This window comes from Gadus chalcogrammus, chromosome 7, assembly GCF_026213295.1.
Source record: "Gadus chalcogrammus isolate NIFS_2021 chromosome 7, NIFS_Gcha_1.0, whole genome shotgun sequence".
NCBI lineage: Eukaryota > Metazoa > Chordata > Actinopteri > Gadiformes > Gadidae > Gadus > Gadus chalcogrammus.
Window position 1 is genome coordinate 9,514,136 of NC_079418.1, and position 21,616 is coordinate 9,535,751.

Genomic DNA, 21,616 nt, shown 5'->3' on the forward strand with positions numbered 1-21,616 from the left:
CCTGAAAGCACAAAAAAAAAAAAAGTCATTCATATTGGGTATGTTTTTAGAGCAGGGAACAGTATCCCAGTTTGCACCTCACCCACCTTTAACTTATGTTCCAAAATTTGGATCTCCAAAGCATCCTTTTGCATCTTTTGAATTGTTACAATTGCATGGAGGTTGGTGAGGGCATCTGGTTCAAGTAGGGCGATGACGCCATCAGTAACTGGAAGAAGATGATTAGACAATGCAATTATTACTTGAGCCAGAATATTGTCCCATCTAATTTGCAACGCGCTGGGTTGTATTAATTATTATTTTGAATTATTTTGAATAACCAACCTCTTATAAAGGCACTTCTATCCTGGGGGATGGGGGGATCAGAGGAGCTCCCCCCAGGGATGCCCTCAGCCACAGGACGCATACTCTGTTGGCTGAGGGCCATCTCCTCAGCCTCTAATATTCAGTAAGCGCTATTTTGAAGACATATATATATATATAATGCATTTTGCCTAGGTGTAGCCTTCTAATATATCTAAATCCTATTAAATATTGGCAGTGTTGGGGTGGCTGGGAAATGTACTACTTACATTTACTGCTTAAATATAGGCCGATCAAATGTTGAATATAGCTGTAAAATTAGGTAGAGCAGGCAAAACAGCACAGTTGATTTGATTTCAATTCAACATTAGTTTCCCTCTTTAAACTATATTTTTGTACTTCATCTTCATTTGCTGCCAAGTACTGTGGTGAAGTTAGTTTAATGTTGGTTATTCAACAGCTATTCAACAGATATTCGGCCATTCATTTCCTATTGGAAATTGCTTTTTGCTCAATAGCTTCCGAGTTATGGGACCCAGAGGCCCCAGACCAATGTTGACCTGTCCTACTATGTGGTACTAACAACACACACCTCACTAAAAATTAATATTTTGCACCTCCTATTTTATTTAAATATTTTAAGAATCCCATTAATTTCCTATGCGAAATTGCTTTTTGCTCAATAGCTTCTGAGTTATGGGACCCAGACACCCCAGACCAATGTAGACCTGTCCGACTATGTGGTAGTAGGGCTGCACGATATGGGCAAAATATGATATCCCGATATTTTTTGGCTGAATGGCGATGTACGATATATATCTCGATATTTTCTATAGAGAGGGTTAGATGTTTTCTTTGTAAGTCAAAAGCCACATGTGAGATGTTGCAAGCACCTTTATTAAAACATAGGTCAGTATGACTGCAACATGTGATTTTGTATCGTTATTTTCAACAGAATTTAATGAACATGTTAAAAAAAAAAAAGGGACGTTTTTCACCTTCACAAAATAATCATCTATGCAAAACAATATAAAGCTGTAGGTTACACACATTAGCTACCATTAAGAGCATTGGCTTCGTCGCATTGTCCTGCGTACTATGGTGAGGATTTCAGTGCGCCGTAACTTTAATCCCCCGCCCCCTCCCTTCTCCGTTCCATTTGGGAACATGTTTGGTTTCATTTCGCTTGTTTCGTATATTACAATTAATTAATTAAGAGCGTCACCAGAGGGCGCCCCCAACACATTTGCCGAGCGCCGGCCCTGGTTTCGGGGCAGAAGAAACGGTCGCGGCCGGAAATGCGACGTAATCCAGTGTTCACGAAAACGTACACTGTCAACGTATGCTTTTGGCGACTGGGTTGGCTCTCAGATAAACGTGTTTCTAACCATAGATATATATAGAACAGTAGATATATATAGAACAGTGTTCTATATATATCTATGTTTCTAACAAGATGATATTGTCGCGTCACAGGGTTTGGGAGGAAGGGGCGGGCCTTCTGAGAGGGGGTTCCGGGGGTTTCCTTCCGGACGGGAGTTTTGGTTGTTGTAGTTTTCCGGTGGAGCTGTGCCTGCCCATCCGATTGTGGAATCCAATAAACCTGCTATCAAGCTTACTTCGCTCAATACCTCGCCTGTGGTTATTACAATATCATTAAAAGTTACATAAAGTAACGGTTTAATAACACAAATGCAGGAAACACGTGAGCTGCTAGTTTAGCGAAAGCAGCGTCCCTAGCCACCTGACGTCGTTGAAACATGCGAGCGAGCCGATTAAATCTTCCTAATAACTATAAAACTAAAGATCAGACACAATCACTGACTGAAGATTATACAAGTAAAAAGTATATTTCTCGCTAGAAATGTTATTAGAAACACGTTTAACGGTGAATCGATCCTAAAATATTGTATTTCCCATTCAGATCATAAAGATTAATAAAGATCATACACATTCACTGATTGAAGATTATGCAAGGAAAATGTACATTTCTCGCTAGAAATGTCATTAGAAACACGTTTAATGGTGTATCTGTCCTAAAATATTGCATTTCCCATTCAGATAATAACGATTAATATGGCTACGTAACAATTTCACCAAATGCTAGGAGAACGTATCGCCCCCTGTTGGTGCTATTCCCCCATTCATTTCGAATGGAGAAGGACGCGTGTTCAGGGTGACGCTTTGGTCAGGCAAAGCGTCAACCTGAACACGCCTTGCGATGTGGACAGACGTATCTATTTTACGCCTTGGCGTGATACCGGGTTGCACACACACACACACACACACACACACACACACACACACACACACACACACACACACACACACACACACACACACACACACACACACACACACACACACACACACACACACACACACACACACACACACACACACACACACACACACACACACAATTTACATATTGAATAAGTGGAAGATATTAAACTTTCTTCTTATTTTATTTTACTAATTTATTTTACTCACGCATTGACTTGTTCAGCTATTTCCTGCCAAGCTCTCTCTTGCGCTCTCGCCGCCGCGGCGGAATTGCTTTTTTTTTTGTTAAAATGGGTAACTGCTCGGCATACGCGTTCATTAGAATTTCCAATTCCGTGGGGAAAAGTAAGTGGATCTACGCTTTTGGTCCATGTTTGATCATGTTATCAGAGATCCATTGATGATGGCTCTTTATAGTCAACAGGCACGCCCCCAACCCAGCGTGAACACACTCCGAGTTGATTAAGCCAACGCTGATCGCCTGTTCTGAAACCGAAAACCCAGAGTTGCTTTTCAACCCTGAACTCTGAGTCAACCAACTCAGAGCGCAGGATTAAACTCAGAGTATGTTAAACCAGCTACCTGAAACAGGCCTCAGGTCTTCAAATCATTTTTCCAAATATAGGTCGTCTTACAATGGGGTTTGTGTTTATATTTGGACCAATTCGGTACAGCGGGCGCTCACATGACGTTAAGCAAATCCTGGTGCATAATGTGACTCTTCAGAACCTAAAATCCCGTTTCTCCCCGTTGACATGACAACACATAACCGGCGTTTTCAGAAATCTCCACTTTGGCCGGAGTTTTTTAGAAATGATCGTTTTCTGTGATAAGACAGGGCCTCAGACAGGGGGTGCTGCAGCACCCCCAGCACCCCTACTTCCCGCGGTACTGTATGGGGGTGACTGATGCAAGCTTTAGGGAGGAGGGGACATGGCCAGAGGATAGAGAGGAGTTTACAGTGTTAGTGATGAGGGTGGAGAGAATGGGGAGAACGCCCTTTAGAAGTGTGGTGGGCAGCGGGTCCAGATAGAGCCAGGTAGAGATTTGTGGCCCACAAATGAAATTAACCTGGAACCACAAAACCTATTTGACCCCTCAAATGAAGATCACTCAGCATTTAAGGTTTACATTTAGTCATACGATATATAAAAGCTTTTTACTATACATATAATGCTTTTAGGCCTACACATAGTTATACTATGTATAGTTATACTATACAGACAGTTATACTAAAAGCTTTTTTACATAGTTAAACAATTTTATTGATAGTTATACTATATATAAAAGCTTTTTATCATTTTTATACCATACATATAGTGCTTTTATCTATAATTCTATATATCAAAGCTTTTTAATATAAATATAGTTTTTTCATATACAGGTCCTTCTCAAAGAAATTGCATATTGTGATAAAGTTCATTCTTTTCCATAATGTAATGATAAAAATTTAACTTTCATATATTTTAGATTCATTGCACACCAACTGAAATATTTCAGGTCTTTTATTGTTTTAATACTGATGATTTTGGCATACAGCTCATGAAAACCCAAAATTCCTATCTCAAAAAATTAGCATATCATGAAAAGGTTCTCTAAACGAGCTATTAACCTAATCATCTGAATCAATGAATTAACTCTAAACACCTGCAAAAGATTCCTGAGGCTTTTAAAAACTCCCAGCCTGGTTCATTACTCAAAACCGCAATCATGGGTAAGACTGCCGACCTGACTGCTGTCCAGAAGGCCATCATTGACACCCTCAAGCAAGAGGGTAAGACACAGAAAGAAATTTCTGAACGAATAGGCTGTTCCCAGAGTGCCGTATCAAGGCACCTCAGTGGGAAGTCTGTGGGATGGAAAAAGTGTGGCAGAAAACGCTGCACGACGAGAAGAGGTGACCGGACCCTGAGGAAGATTGTGGAGAAGGGCCGATTCCAGACCTTGGGGGACCTGCGGAAGCAGTGGACTGAGTCTGGAGTAGAAACATCCAGAGCCACCGTGCACAGGCGTGTGCAGGAAATGGGCTACAGGTGCCGCATTCCCCAGGTCAAGCCACTTTTGAACCAGAAACAGCGGCAGAAGCGCCTGACCTGGGCTACAGAGAAGCAGCACTGGACTGTTGCTCAGTGGTCCAAAGTACTTTTTTCGGATGAAAGCAAATTTTGCATGTCATTCGGAAATCAAGGTGCCAGAGTCTGGAGGAAGACTGGGGAGAAGGAAATGCCAAAATGCCTGAAGTCCAGTGACAAGTACCCACAGTCAGTGATGGTCTGGGGTGCCATGTCAGCTGCTGGTGTTGGTCCACTGTGTTTTATCAAGGGCAGGGTCAATGCAGCTAGCTACCAGGAGATTTTGGAGCACCTCATGCTTCCATCTGCTGAAAAGCTTTATGGAGATGAAGATTTCATTTTTCAGCACGACCTGGCACCTGCTCACAGTGCCAAAACCACTGGTAAATGGTTTACTGACCATGGTATTAATGTGCTCAATTGGCCTGCCAACTCTCCTGACCTGAACCCCATAGAGAATCTGTGGGATATTGTGAAGAGAAAGTTGAGAGACGCAAGACCCAACACTCTGGATGAGCTTAAGGCCGCTATCGAAGCATCCTGGGCCTCCATAAGACCTCAGCAGTGCCACAGGCTGATTGCCTCCATGCCACGCCGCATTGAAGCAGTCATTTCTGCAAAAGGATGCCCGACCAAGTATTGAGTGCATAACTGAACATAATTATTTGAAGATTGACTTTTTTTGTATTAAAAACACTTTTCTTTTATTGGTCGGATGAAATATGCCAATATTTTGAGATAGGGATTTTTGGTTTTTCTTGACTTTTTTGCCAAAATCATCAATATTAAAACAATAAAAGGCTTGAACTACTTCAGTTGTGTGTAATGAATCTAAAATAGATGAAAGTCTAATGTTTATCAGTACATTACAGAAAATAATGAACTTTATCACAATATGCTAATTTTTTGAGAAGGACCTGTAGTTAGTTATAGTTATACTTTATATGGTTATAGCCAGTTATACTATGTAAAAGCACTTTTTTAGTTAAACACTTGTATAGTTATGTATAGTTATTCTATATATAAAAGCGAGAGGGTATAAAATCACGTTTAAGTCTCTGGGTATAGGGTACATGTAACAATTAACCTCAACTCATCTTAACCTAGTATCAGTAGTGTAACAATTAACGGTTATAGGTTATTAACAAAATATTGACTTTATTTTGTTGTTATTATAATGTTACAGTATCAGCTTGGTCTCCAAAAATAAGACACACACACACACACACACACACACACACACACACACACACACACACACACACACACACACACACACACACACACACACACACACACACACACACACACACACACACACACACACACACACACACACACACACACACACACACACACACACACGGTGGCCACTAGATGTCAGTAATGTTCAGGCCTATCTTACCAAAGCCCAAGTTTCTGCAGCTTAAGCGGAACGTAACCAAGTGACCCACTCTCTGACGTCATCGACGGACGGGCACGCCTATGCGTGCGTCACACAGGAACGCACTACAGTACTACAGTATGTCATGAACAGAACGCACATCACACTCCTAGCTCTGTGCTATCGACACACATAGGTCCATGAGCACACACACACACACACACACACACACACACACACACACACACACACACACACACACACACACACACACACACACACACACACGCACACACACACACACACGCACACACACACACACACGCACACACACACACACACACACACACTTTATGGCAGGTGGTTCTGCTGGGTTGGGGCGGGGGGGGGGCAGAGGGGGCTTCACCTGCGTGGGGTGCGCGCGCAACACACGGTGTAACTCGAGCTGCAGATGGTGATCTGGAGATGACGTTATGGGTCAGCGTAAAAAGCACGTGGTCATAGCAGGGGTCACGTGGTGTGCACAGAACGCGTTCCTATGCACCGCGGGGTGTATTGGCAGTGTTGACAGATTGGGCGGGAAATATGTCCCAATCTGGCAACACGTTTGTATCGGCGATGTAGGGCATGTTAAGTAAAGCGTTTCACCGCATAATGTGATTATGGCAGAGAAGTGAATCACGTGTGGTGTCATTTAATTAATAGATTGAACGATTAATTGATTGATTGATTGCATCGGATTTTAGGGGTAGGGGTGTGTCCCGTTGTACACCGTCGACTATGTTTTTTAACAACACACCACGGATGGTCACGTGGTCACAGTGGTGAACCTGGATTAAAATGAATAAATAATAATAATAAATAGATAAATAAATAAAATAACAACCACAACACTGCATGTGTTCACGTGCAGATAAGCGTCTTGCAGCGGCTGGGAGAAAACAACATCTGGAGCGCGTCACGTCGCCGCGTCTCTTCCCCTCGGCGCGCGTCCTCGATGCGCGTGCACCGCAGAACAGACGCAGCAGCGGCGGCAGCAGGCAGCGCGAGAGCAAGCGCGCGCGCGACGGCATCTCAACTCGCTTCGTCTCCTCGCGCCTCTGTCCATCACAACGGTGAGGACGATGCATCTCTAACAGGATGACCCCGCGGGCACGCGCGTCCCCCTTAACGAGTCTGGCACGCGCGCGCGCGGGCATGAGCGTTGATGTACTGGACGTCTAAAGCCGCGCCGGGACCCCTAACCGGCACGTTCTTGCGCTGTTACCTGCGCCTCAACATGGCGTCCGGGGGCGGGAGCGGGTGGCAGACCCCCTGTAGCCCCCCCATCGTCGACAACACGAGCAGACACACGCGTACGTCCTCGTGCGCCGCGGCGATGTCGCGCGAAGAAGGCGGCGGCGGCTGGTCGCTGGAGTACACGCAGGACCTGCACCTCAAGATGAGCAAGAAGATAGCCCAGCTCACCAAGGTGTGTGTGTGTGTGTGTGTGTGTGTGTGTGTGTGTGTGTGTGTGTGTGTGTGTGTGAGTGTGTGTGTGTGTGTGTGTGTGTGTGTGTGTGTGTGTGTGTGTGTGTGTGTGTGTGTGTGTGTGTGTGTGCGCGTGTGCGTGTGCGTGTGTGCACGTGCATACGCGTGTGTTTACGTGCTGTCAGAGCATTTCACGGATCCATCAGAGGCGTAAAGATGTGTGTTTGTGCGCGTGCGTGCGTATGAGCGTGCGTACATGTGAGCGTGCGTGTGTTAACGTGCTGTCGGAGGCTTTATGGATCCATTCCAGGATGTATGTGTGTGTGTTTGTATGTTTGTGTGTATGTGTTTCTGTGCATGCATGTATGTGTGTGCGTGTGTGTGTGTTTACGTGCTGTCGGAGCCCCCGTTTGTAGCGGTGTTGTTTCCGTAGCGGAGAGTGGAGGCGTCCTGCTCCACAGTAAACGGTACTTCAACCAGGGGACAGGATGGTGGGGGGGGGGATGCCGTTTATTCGTGAATGATGGGATGCACCCAGTGCTCCTCATGTCGCTGGACGTGTTTTTTTTGCGAGGTATAAAAAACCGCAAAGACACACACACACACACACACACACACACACACACACACACACACACACACACACACACACACACACACACACACACACACACACAGGTATGAATGAAAGAGGAATTGTTATCATTCTATGACGTTCTATCACGTGTGATGCGTGTGTATTTGTGCGTGCGTGTTTGGTGCGCGTATGTTTTTTTTTTGCTAGCCTGGGATCAGTGAAGTTATGTCACCTTTTAGAGCAACCTCGTGTTTTGGCAGCGCTTCACTCCTCCTCTCAGCTAGCCGACGACCTAAAACAAACAGGCCTACTCCTGCACAGAGGAACGCTACCGGTACCGGGTATCGACAAACACATAATGACGGGAAATAAATGGTACATATCCGGGAAATTGCTTGCAAAATGCTTGCAAAATGCTGGCACAATGCAGACATAAAGCTGGCAAAATGCTTGCAAAATGCGGGAAAATGTCTGGCAAGATTCGGGCAAAATTCGGGCAACTTTGGCCTGTTTGGAGGTGGGGGGATTGCAGTCTGTAGGTTGGTCGTTATCTTGTGGATTCTATGCATACTACAAGCTCAACACACTAGTGGGTTATATATATTTTTATGTCACACCTTTTATTAAAACAATATGAATGGGCTTTGTTGCGATTTTACTTTGAACCTGTGTCACTTTGTTTCCGCCACCTTTTACTTGATAGCGGAGTCATATAGAGACTTTTCAGGAGTGAAAGACTTATCACCTAGAGTCATAGAGAGACTAATCACCTAGACACTAGAGTCAGCGAGAGACTTACCACCTAGACTTTAGAGTCAGTAAGAGACTTATCACCTAGACTCTAGAGTCATGGAGAGACTTATCACCTAGACTCTAGTATCATAGGGAGACTTATTACCTAGACTCTAGTCATAGAGAGACTTATCCCCTTGACTCTAGAGTCATAGAGAGACTTATCCCCTTGACTCTAGAGTCAGTGAGAGACTTATCACCTAGACTCTAGAGTCATGGAGAGACTTATCACCTAGACTCTAGTATCATAGGGAGACTTATTACCATTAGTCATAGAGAGACTTATCTCCTTGACTCTAGTGTCATAGAGAGACTTATCCCCTTGAATCTAGAGTCATAGAGAGACTTACACCCTAGACTTTAGAGTCAGTGAGAGACTTATCACCTAGACTCTAGTCATAGAGACACTTATCCCCTTGACTCTAGAGTCTTAGAGAGACTTATCACCTAGACTCTAGAGTCATAGAGAGACTTATCACCTAGGCTCTAGAGTCAGTGAGAGACTTATCACCTAGACTCTAAAGTCATAGAGAGACTTTGACCTAGAGTCATAGAAAGACTTATCCGACTCATTCTGAAGTAGGGAGGGAGAGGCAGGAAGTCAACAGAGAGAAGCCAAGAGAAAGTGTCCATATGCGGCCCTTCCACCATTAAAACAAGCATCCATAATTCATTGAATACTTTATGGGATGGTTTAACAGTACAGGCAAGACCTACGGCACGGATGGACAAACAGGCCTACTCTTGACTCTAGAGTCATAGAGAGACTTATCACCTTGACTCTAGAGTCAGTAAGAGACTTATCACCTAGACTCTAGAGTCATGGAGAGACTTATCACCTAGACTCTAGTATCATAGGGAGACTTATTACCTAGACTCTAGTCATAGAGAGACTTATCCCCTTGACTCTAGAGTCATAGAGAGACTTATCACCTAGACTCTAGTCTAGATTCATAGAGAGAATTATCACCTAGACTCTAGAATCAGTGAGAGACTTATCACCTAGACTCTAAAGTCATAGATAGACTTTGACCTAGAGTCATAGAAAGACTTATCCGACTCATTCTGAAGTAGGGAGGGAGAGGCAGGAAGTCAACAGAGAGAAGCCAAGAGAAAGTGTCCATGTGCGGCCCTTCCACCATTAAAGCATCCATAATTCATTTAATACTTTATGGGATGGTTTAACAGTACAGGCAAGACCTACGGCACGGATGGACGCATTGTTGCAGTGAGTTTGAACTGGTTTAAGTGTGAAATGGTTTAAATTTGTACTGGTTTCAGTGTGAACCGGTTTCAATTCGGACTGGTTTCAGTGTGAATGGGTTTCAATTTGACCTGGTTTCAGTGTGAACCGGTTTCAATTCGGAGTGGTTTCAGTGTGAACTGGTTAACATAAATTAACATAAATAATAAATTGCTTCGCTGTCTTTACTGGAAGACGGTGTGCCTTTTGCCTAGACACTGGACTGAGACAGATTTTTAGCTACGTGTGGAAAGGGGTTCTGAATGCAGTTGTACTTCGAGATATCGTAGAAGAAACAAAAGTGACGAAACAAGAAATATGAAGCTCAGGTTATTCTATTTGTCATATGCACATCATAACAGGCATAGCAATCATAGCTGCCAAGAACATTGTTGTATCCCAAGTTCTCCTTAACAATGCAAAAAAAAGAATGATAGTATAAGAAGAAAAAATAGTAAAGTAGAGAGCAATTTATGTTTGCATGTGTATGTATATATAAATAGATGTTTAACTGGAGAAACTTAGAGTCAGTTTAAGTCTTGAATGCCCTCCCTCTCTCTCTCTCGCTCTCCCTCTCTTTCTCTTTCTCTTTTTCTCTCTCGCTCTCTTTCTCTCTCTCTCGCTCTCTTTCTCTCTCTCTCGCTCTCGCTCTCTCTCTCAATCTCTTTTCTCTCTCTCTCTGTCTCTCTCTCTCTCTCCCTCTCTTTTTCAGGTGATGGGTATGTATATAGATATATATAACTGGCAAAACTGATTCTGTTTAAGTCTTGAACGCTCTCTGTCTCTTTCTCTCTCTCTCTCTCTCTCTCTCTCTCTCTCTCTCTCTCTCTCTCTCTCTCTCTCTCTCTCTCTCAGGTGATTTACGCCCTTAACACCAAGAACGACGAACACGAGGAAGAGATGGAGGCACTGAAAGACTCCCATGAAGACGAGGTACATCTGAGAATGTAAAGGATGTCTGGTCTCAGCAACCTCACCTGGTCTGAGTCTGATTGGACTCTGGGGCTGGGGGAGGCTGCACACCTGTTGCTCATTAATCAATCAGTGTGCAACAGTATCTGTTGCACACACTGTGGCTGTTTCCCAATGTGAAGGCTGCAGCCTTGCTAGGACGCGTCCTTGCTAGTCGCGTCCTATGGAGATGAGACTAGAGTGCCAGCTCGAGTGCTTCCTAGCGTTTGTAATGTTCAGACTTTGTAACGACTTGCTAGTGTGGAAGCGCTTCCGCTTCCGCTTTTTAATACTGCGTTTACGCTTGTAAACACAATTGCGCATATGAATAAAACATAGCAGCAATCAAGTTGATCGATATTTATTTGACTTTTGTCTGTTATGAATGCGGTCATGTCTCCTTCGCATGGAGCCTCTTTGAGGAAGTCACAAAAGCTTTGTTGCGGTTGATTGAATCGTCTTTATTAAAAAAAAAATCCATTCAATTTTTATAAAACTAAGTGAAATTGTCTGAGAACTTAATTCATGCATCACATTTACAGTATGGTTGATTACTATTATGCAGGGGAAAAAAGACAAAGAAAGTGATGATAAACATGTATTTATTTGGATATATTATTTAACTGATCTGATTCATTCATATATACCTACAATCTACCAGTGCTTTGAACACATAAGTATATTATATAAAATACAATTATATACGTTCATTACAAATTACAAACATTGCAAATGATCGGTGGTGCATTTATTTGACAACATGTTTGTGCGGCACCCTAAAAAAAAAGATTAAACACAAACACAAATAGGTATACATAAATAATGTAATCTTGTGAGCGAGTAAATTTACATTGTTGACAGTGGTGATTAGCACCAGCTACGTCAATGCAAAATATAGCAACGTATCATTAAGTTGCAAAAACGTTTGAAAAGTGGCACAGGTCTTTAAGCTTGAATATTTGCATTAACATGAAGAATCTATAACCAATACGGCACAAAATATTTCTGAAAACTTTAATATAACTTCATTTACATTTGAACGTGTACTGCTTTCCCTCTGCCATTTTTTATATCCCGTGCAGCGTGTGAACGCAGTGGATTGTGGGTAGTTTTGGCTCGCCTAGGATGCAGCGATGCATCCTTGAAAAATCTCGGAATTATCAAAAACAAAGGACGCGAAAATGGCGCGGCTTTCGAGTGTCCTCAACATTGGAACAGAGCTTGTCGGCGTTCTATGACGTAGCGTCCTTAAAAGGGCGGCCGTTGAGCATGCTTCCTTGACATTGGGAAACAGCCTGTTACTGGGTACGTATGGCTGTCTGTGAGGTATTCACGAGTGAAGCTAGGAGAGAGGGCTGTGCCAGTGATTACAAGATAATCCGCAAGTCCAGAGAGGAGGATGGTAGAGTAAAGGCAGTACCTCAGTAGCTCAGGAGGTAGAGCGGGTTGACTGGTAACCGGGAGGATGATAGTTCGATCCCAGGCTCCTCCTAGCTGAGTTTCACGCTGTCCCTGAGCAAGGCACCTCACCCTAACTGCTCCTGAGCAGATGGCTGTCGCCCTGCGTGGTCGACTCCGCCGTTGATGAATGCATGGTTGTAAGTTGCTGCAAAAATCCCTTAATGTAAAGGTAAAGGGTGTAAAAAGCTGCACTTAAGTAAGTGGACCTACCTTACACTTTGAGTAAGTGGTCATTTGTAACTCCACCAAAAGTCTTTGAATCCTGTGGCCTTTGCAAAAGCCATTGTTACTTATTATTATTATTATTAGGTCGAAACTGCAATTGTTTCAAGACACTAGTCACACCCTCAAGACACACCCTCCCTCACTCCTTCCCTCCCTCTGTCCCTCCCCCATCAATGAAGTACCATTCCATGGGACCTTTAACACTCACACTTACATACACCTATATGCATGCTTACACTACCAAGGGACCGCAATGGCTTTTTTGAGTTGTGTATCCTTTTGACCTGATTTACATTTGTATGCTTACCATTTTGCATGTGTCAATAAAGAATTTCAATCACTCAATCCAAACCTATCTCTCTCTCTCTCTCTCTCTCTCTCTCTCTCTCTCTCTCTCTCTCTCTCTCTCTCTCTCTCTCCTTCCCACCTCCTTCCCTCTCTCTCTCTCCCACCTCCCTCCCTCACTCATTCACGCCCCCTCTCTCTCTCTCTCTCCCCCTCTCCCACCTCTCTCTCTCTCCCTCCTAACCTCCCTCACCTCCCCCCTCTCTCCCTCCATCATGGAGCATAATATCTCAAACTGTTATTATTAGGTCGAAACTGCAGTTGTTTCAAGACACTAGTCACACCCTCAAGACACACCCTCCCTCCCTCCTTCCCTCCCTCCGTCCCTCCCCCCTCTCTCCCTCCATCATCAAACATAGCAACTCAAACCTTGTTATTATTAGGTTCGGCTGTGTTTCAGACGCTAGACTTTTGGTGTCAGTGTGTTGGCCTGGCGGTTTGAGCGTGTTAATGGAGTCGGCGTTCCAGCTCGCCTACTCTGATTCACTGAGTCCTAACTGAGCCATCTGTTTTTCCCAGACAGCCTCACTTTGTGCCAAATCGACTCTAGTTTGAGCTCACTCCCTCCCTCTCTCTTGTTCTGTCTGTCACTCTCGCTCTCGCTCTCTCTCTCTCTCTTGTGGTAGAAAATAACCGAGTTCTATCACTTCAACTAAACTCAGAGTGCTTGAGGAAACGAGGAGTCCAGGTCAAGTATGATAAGAGACTTTATTGCTATCCGCGAACAGGCCACAACAAAGCCGAGTGGCTTGCAAAACACACTGCCAGGTGTTTCTCAGGGTTCGCACAACACACTCCAGAATGATTCTCGTCTTGCTTTTGTTTTATCTGAAGTATGCTTTCAGTACGCCCTCGTGTGTTCCACCACTCTGTTATCTCTGCCCTTCGTTCTTCACTTCCTCTGACTCTCCACTGACCTCTTCCCTCTTCTAGTCTTCTTATTTCCTAGCGGAGGGCGGCCCATCGCTTAATTGCTCGTTATCACTTTTCCCATCTTTGTCCCCGTTGTCACCGTCAATGTCATCACCGTTACTTGTTTTCCTAATTCCTTCATTACAGTCCATGTGTATGGGTGGGCCTTGTCACAACCCTTATTTTCTGCATTTCGTTCGACCTCCCCTTTAATATCTACTGTGCCTGTTATCAGGGGATACAATCCTGTGTTACACGGTGGTGACTGAGCCTTCGGGGATAATGGCTCAGTTTTTCTCATCTTTATTTTCTATTTCTCCAGCTGTTCTCTTTTCTTTCCTCATCCTCATCGTCAGAGGATGAGGAAAGAAAAGAGAACAGCTGGAGAAATAGAAAATAAAGATGACAAAAAAAAAAAAAAAAAAGGCTAACAATTACAATTAGCCATTTGGCAGACGCTTTTATCCAAAGCGACTTACATTGGTTAATACACACATTGACACACCGACGGCAGAGTCAACCATGCAAGGCGACAGGAGCAGTTAGGGTTAAGTGTCTTGCTCAGGGACACATCGACACTCAGCTAGCAGGAGCTGGGGATTGAACTAGCAACCTTTCGGTTACTTTTTTCCGCTTCTTTTAGCTTTGTAATTTCTAATAATTACCTCCATGTCCCTACACATCACTGCATCAGAAGTCCCTCCCACGGGCCATATTTTGCCTGATTTTGCTGTCCTCTTTTCCCATTTCTCAGAGATCTTTTTAATCTCATCTTTAAGCAATGGACAGTCTCTGCTCAAAATCTCCACTGCCGTCGGTGCCATATTAATCTTCTCTAGGTGTATAAACACTATTTTTAATACAATTTATTTGACTTTAGTCTACTCGTTAGTTAAATTATTTTATTTTACTTATGCCGATTGGAATGCGGCCCTTCCCACCATTAGGGCTATTTTTTAATCCAGGAAGGTTTACACAATTATTTCAGTTGAATTATTCTCAGTCTGTCTAATTTATTTCAGACCTAATTTAAATTTCAGACCGGGAAAGCTATTATAGAGCATTTAGCACCCTTTTATGTGTCAGCAGAGGTCGCAAGGGGACATTCTGAAGTGAATAAGATTGACAGACAGACAGACAGACAGACAGACAGACAGACAGACTGACAGACAGACAGACAGACAGACAGACAGACAGACAGACAGACAGACAGACAGACAGACAGACAGACAGACAGACAGACAGACAGACAGACAGACAGACAGACAGACAGACAGACAGACTGACAGACAGACAGACAGACAGACAGACAGACAGACAGACAGACAGACAGACAGACAGACAGACAGACAGACAGACAGACAGACAGACAGACAGACAGACAGACAGACAGACAGACAGACAGACAGACAGACAGACAGACAGACAGACAGACAGACAGACAGACAGACAGACAGACAGACAGACAGACAGACAGACAGACAGACAGACAGACAGACAGACAGACAGAGGTGGCCAATACGTCGACCGCGATCGACTGGTCGACCGCGACAGTAGTTGATTGCGTGACATTAAAAAAATTATAAATCAAAGTTTATATATTTTTTATTTTATTAATATAATTAAAAAATGTATAAATAAAAGGATTTAAAAATATAGAGGGATATAAAAATGAGTGGACACACTGTTCAAACTATTGCAATAGATCATTTGCTACTATCAAATGCAAATTGTTACATTCTTTTTGAATGAATAGATAAGTAAGTACCCTAGCATAGACAATAGACACTGTGGGTGCGGCTGAGACATCAAATTCCATGTATTACATTAAATGTATTAATCAGCAGTTGGCTGAGTCCTTCCTAAAACACTGATTTGGTGGGGATTGAACCCCGGAAGAACGGGTGTTAGAATAATTTGCGTCTCTCTCGTAGATCGCACCATCTTTCAACGTCTTTGTTTAATACGACTGCATCACCTTCTCTCTCACATTTCACTTTATCAAGTTAGAAGTCAACTGCTCATGGTCCTATCGCTGCGTTATCTCTGTGGAGATCCCCTGTTCCCCCAACCCCTGGAACAGCGGAGCCGTCGCATTTACAACAGAATGAAACCCAATAAACCACCAGTGTGTGCAGGGTCCGGGAGGGTAAATTGGGGTTCTAGCCCACACGCGGAAATATAAAAATGTGCTGCTCCAAATAAGCAACAAAGTGAGTCAACTGTGTTGTCTGTGTTGTTCTACTAAGCGGACGCTTGATGGTGACGTATTACGACGTGATGACAAAAAAATACTATTTCATTCATCCAAGCGTAATGATTTGTTATTCTTTAATATATTTGATAATTTGTGTATGGCTTAGTCTTAAAAGTATCATGTTTGTGTGGTATGTAAAAGAGCCTACCGTGGCCAGGCCACAGATTGCCTAGTGTGAATACAGGCCAGAGAACAATAGGGGCCAGTTGAGCACGGTTAGGTGTGAAAACGGCCAACGGCCACGGCACTTATTTTTGTTGAAGTTGCGGTAAATATGCACCAGAACGCTAGTCGCCAATCGTTTGAAACGGTTCACTCATTGTTTAATAAAAAAAATACAATTTCATTCATCCAAGCGTAATGATTTGTTATTCTTTAATATATTTGATAATTTGTGTATGGTTTATGCCCCGTTCACACGAAGCCGATTTCATGGCGAAACCGCAAAGGTACGGTTCGGCCTTCCGTACACACGAAGTCGGCGAATCCGCTGACCGAAACCACAAACTTCTGAAACCACCCTCGGAGGTGGTTTCAAATCTACCCGGGGTGTGTTCGAAACCACCTACTTGCCTACTACTCTTAATAACTATGACGTCAAATTGAGTAAGCAGAACGTAGTAAGCGAGTTTTAGGTAAGCGAGTAGTATCCGAATGTCTTCTACTTCCGGAAAGATTTGAAGCATCGCTAGCTTACTAGACATACTCAACGGCCCCAGAATGCACTGCGTCTATTCAAAAGAACAGTGGAAGCAATGGCGCTAAACGGGGAGCCGCAGCAGCAGTGCTTTTAATAATTGTTTAATAATTGTTTTTAACATATCACCGCAAATCCTTAGGTTGAAGATGTACTGTGACGTTAAATGTGACGTTTATATATTTATTTATAATATTTATTAACGGCGCCCGGCCGGTAGGTTATTGACACGTCATTTGATTCACGTCATCTGAGGTGGTTAAGTAAGAACGGTCTTCCGAACGTCGGTCACTCAAAATGGATTACTCAATCATTATTTAAGGATTCGAGAAGTAAGCCAAATATTTAGTAGGTAGTAAGCAGTAAGCAAGTAGGTGGTTTCGAACACACCCCCGGTTTCGTTTTGGATTCGTGTGTACGCCTGAAACCGCCTGAAACCGCAAACCATGACGTCATCGCCCCACCCCTCGACCTCCTAGCCAATGGCTCTTAAGCCCGCGGAGTCTCAGAAATCACATGCGAGCATGCGCAAAAGGGCAGCCTTTATGCGCAGTTCGTTTGTTATTTTTGTAATTGGAGGCTTTTTTTTGATTGCCTAATTTGTGATCTAATATTTTTGCATGAACATTTCTTTCATATCTTTTTTTCATCATTAGCTTTTGTGTGTATGAAAAAGACATAAAATACATAACAAAAACCAAATGGACAATTGCATCATAACTTCCAAATAGAACGTAGATGGTAGTTAGTATTGCATATACATTTTTTAATTCAAATATTATCATCTATCATATAATATTATATAATTCTATAATATATTAATATTATATAATTCTATCATGTATTAATATTATATGATATAATATTAATTAAAACGACTTTTGTTCCACTACAGTTCACATCATACCGTCCACTTTATCCTCCCATGGTTTACAAATGCAGGTATCTTACCATCATTGCGTCTTTCCTTTTTGTTTTTCGTGGGCGGGGCCAACAGGTCCAACACATCGTCACGGAGACACGGGACAAGATCATGCAGTTCAAGAACAAGATGGCGGACGAGGCGGACCTGCGGCGGCGGCTGGCAAGCCTGGAGGAGTCGGTGGAGATGCACGAGCACATGAAGAGACAGGTCTGTCTGTCTGTCTATCTGTCTGTCTGTCTGTCTGTCTGTCTGTCTGTCTGTCTGTCTGTCTGTCTGTCTGTCTGTCTGTCTGTCTGTCTGTCTGTCTGTCTGTCTGTCTGTCTGTCTGTCTGTCTGTCCGTCCGTCTGTCTGTCTCCCTCTCTCTCTGTCTGTCTGTCTGTCTCTCTGTCTGTCTGTCTGAAGCGACAGGTTGGATTTCTGTCTCCCTCTCTGTTTGTCTGTCTGTCTGTCTGTCTGTCTGTCTGTCTGTCTGTCTGTCTGTCTGTCTGTCTGTCTGTCTGTCTGTCTGTCTGCTTCTCTGTCTGTCTCTCTGTCTGCCTCTCTGTCTGTCTGACTCCCTCTCTGTCTGTCTGTCTGTCTGTCTGTCTGTCTGTCTGTCTGTCTGTCTGTCTGTCTGTCTGTGTATCTGTCTCCCTCTCTGTCTGTCGGTCTGTCTGTCTGTCTGTCTCTCTGTCTGTCTCTCTGTCTCCCTCTCTGTCTGTCTTTCTGTCTCCCTCTCTGTCTGCCTGTCTGTCTCCCTCTCTGTCTGTCTGTCTGTCTGTCTGTCTGTCTGTCTGTCTGTCTGTCTGTCTGTCTGTCTGTCTGTCTGTCTGTCTGTCTGTCTGTCTGTCTGTCTGTCTGTCTGTCTCCCTCCCTCTCTGTCGGTCTGTCTGTCTCCCTCACTGTCTGCCTGTTTGTCTCCCTCTCTGTCTGTCTGTCTGTCTGTCTCCCTCTCTGTCTGTCTCCCTCTCTCTCTGTCTGTCTGTCTGTCTGTCTGTCTGTCTGTCTGTCTGTCTGTCTCTCTGTCTGTCTCTCTGTCTGCCTCTCAGTCTGTCTGACTCCCTCTCTCTCTGTCTGTCTGTCTGTCTGTCTGTCTGTCTGTCTGTCTGTCTGTCTGTCTGTCTGTCTGACTCACTCTCGGTCTGTCTCCCTCTCTGTCTGTCCGTCTGTCTCCATCTCTGTCTGTCTTTCTGTCTCCCTATCTGTCTGTCTTTCTGTCTCCCTCTCTGTCTGCCTGTCTGTCTCCCTCTTTGCCTGTCTGTCTGTCTGCCTGTCTGTCTCCCTCTCTGTCTGTCTGTCTGTCTGTCTGTCTGTCTGTCTGTCTGTCTGTCTGTCTGTCTGTCTGTCTGTCTGTCTGTCTCTCTGTCTGTCTGTCTGTCTCCCTCACTGTCTGCCAGTCTGTCTCCCTCTCTCTCTGTCTGCCTGTCTGACATGAAGCATCGGAGTCGACACGTTCACATCGTGTGTTGACACTGGCACAAAACATCCAAAAAATCGTACGGTTTACAGTTTTTCTCAGTCACTTTGTTATATTTCTCGAATCGTCCTCCACATTTGCAAAACAGTAAATGCATTTCTTAAAACAATTCGCACAAATAGCAAAAAACTACGGATTTTGAGCAAAAGCCAGTCTCTTGCTCAAAATCCGTAGTTCATCTCTCAAAAGAAAATATCTGTGTCAATGAACATGTCAGCGCCATCAGAATGAGAAGTCCTTGTGTAATTGTGTACGGATATGACAGTCAAATTGCTTAGTCATGTTGTAAACATAACAGTGTACTCTGGAGGGATGTTCTGATGTAAACTATGGTTGAAGTTTTGAAGACAATTATTCTAAATTGTAAGTTACACCTTAGTGTATGTGGGAGATCGATTGCAGGAGACTTGACAAGATTCACATTTAAGCTTTGACTGTTTGTACTGTAATTTGTTGACAGACCATGTCATTGCTAGAAATGTGAACATAGGACAATTTCCTTAGGGTAAACTGTACATGCATTGCTGTCGGAATAACAGTGCAATCTTCCTACACCGCCTGACGTTCCTGTCTGTTGGGCCAAAAATTCTCATTCTCACGCAGCCTCACTCCTCTTCCTCTTCTTCTTCTCTCTGGCTGTTGAGCCCGTCCAAATCCTTGTCCTTCCATTGTAAGACAATGTAACATTGTGTTGTGCTCCAGCTATATACTGTATATACTTGCCAGTTCATGGTTCATGAGATGCACCTTTGAGCTATTTCAGTAAACTGGTTGATCGTTGGTTGACATATCACCTAACACATTTCCCTGCTGGGAGAAAGTCAAGATTCACCTTTTAGCAATTTACCAATTCAGAAAAGATTTAGAAAAAACTTCTAATGGAAATATATAGAAATATGCTTGACATATTATAACAACTTGTTCAACCATTTTGCATGTAAAGACTTATTCAATGAACTAATGGCAAAATGTTGTGGGGGTGAGACTATTCACTGGTACAATCATTTGCATGAACGTATCAAAGAATTTACAATTAGTTCAAATAAATGAGAAACTGCTTTTTTGATTTGCACAAGTGGCACAATGATGTGAAGATTGAACAGGTAGTTTTGAGAATTTCAATTCTGATCTGAGAAATGTACCAAAGCGACTGAGAAAAACGGTAAATCGTCACCATGAATGTGTGTGACAATTAATCGTACCTTGTCGGTAAATCAAGTGAAAATACAATTGTACTAAAAGTCGACGTACAACGTTCCTGTATGCGAAGTTGTGCAATTGTTATTACCAAAACAGTTAAATAATTAACGGGTGCGCTGGTCAGAGTTAGACATGATCTCATCATGCGTGCGTGTGTGTGTGTGTGTGTGTGTGTGTGTATGTGTGTATGTGTGCGTGTGCGTGTTTGTGTGTGTGTGTGTGTGTGTGTCGGTATGTCAGGCCCTGGCTGAGTTTGACATGTACAGACAGAGGATAGAGGACGCCCAGATCTGCACAGAAGCCCAGCACACACAGAGAGTGGTGTCCATGAGCAGAGAGGTAGGACACACACACACACACACACACACACACACACACACACACACACACACACACACACACACACACACACACACACACACACACACACACACACCATCTCTCTCCCTCTCTCAGTCAGTCACCCAATCAATCTCACACACTCTCCCTATCTCTCTCTCTCTTCCTTCCTTCCTTCTCTCCATTTCTTCCTCCCTCCCTCTCCTCCTCCGCCTCCCTCCTACCATCCCTCTGTCTCTCTCTTCCCTCTCTCTCTCTCTCTCTCTCTCTCCTCCCTCTCCCTCTCTCCTCTCTCCTCTCCTCCCTCTCTCTCCTCCCTCTCGCTCTCTTTTCCTCCCTCTCTCCACCCCTCTCTCTCTCTCTCCTCCCTCTCTCTCTCCTCCTCCCCCTCTCTCTCTCTCTCTCTCTCTCTCTCTCTCATCTCTCTCTCTCCTCTCTCTCTCTCTCTCTCTCTCTCTCTCTCTTTCTCTTTCACTTTCTCTCTCTCTTCTCTCCTCTCCCTCCTCCCCCCCTCCCCTACGCCCCTCCCACAGGTGGAGGAGATGCGGCGGGACTTTGAGGAGAAGCTTCGCTCCTTCGGCCAGACCCAGGCCACGGTGGAGGGGGAGAAGCGCCGCGCCCTGGAGGAGCTGCGGGCCTCCCACCGGGGGGAGGTGGAGGCCCTGCTGCACGCCCAGCAGCACCACAGCGCCTCCTCCTCGGAGGAGCAGGAGAAGCAGG

At 44.1% G+C, this 21,616-nt stretch overlaps 1 protein-coding gene across 1 annotated transcript in view; it reads left to right on the forward strand.

Moving 5' to 3' along the window:
* Positions 1 to 7,131: 7,131 nt before the first annotated feature.
* LOC130386588 (protein FAM184A-like) overlaps positions 7,132 to 21,616 on the forward strand; it is a 45,912-nt gene continuing 31,427 nt past the window's right edge. Inside the window, exons 1-5 of the mRNA XM_056595594.1 lie at positions 7,132 to 7,516; positions 10,983 to 11,060; positions 17,973 to 18,107; positions 20,798 to 20,896; positions 21,430 to 21,616. The exon at positions 21,430 to 21,616 is cut by the window's right edge and continues 20 nt beyond it. Of these exons, the coding sequence (XP_056451569.1) occupies positions 7,253 to 7,516; positions 10,983 to 11,060; positions 17,973 to 18,107; positions 20,798 to 20,896; positions 21,430 to 21,616 (763 nt within the window). The 5' untranslated portion in view covers positions 7,132 to 7,252. The remainder of the gene's footprint in view (positions 7,517 to 10,982; positions 11,061 to 17,972; positions 18,108 to 20,797; positions 20,897 to 21,429) is intronic.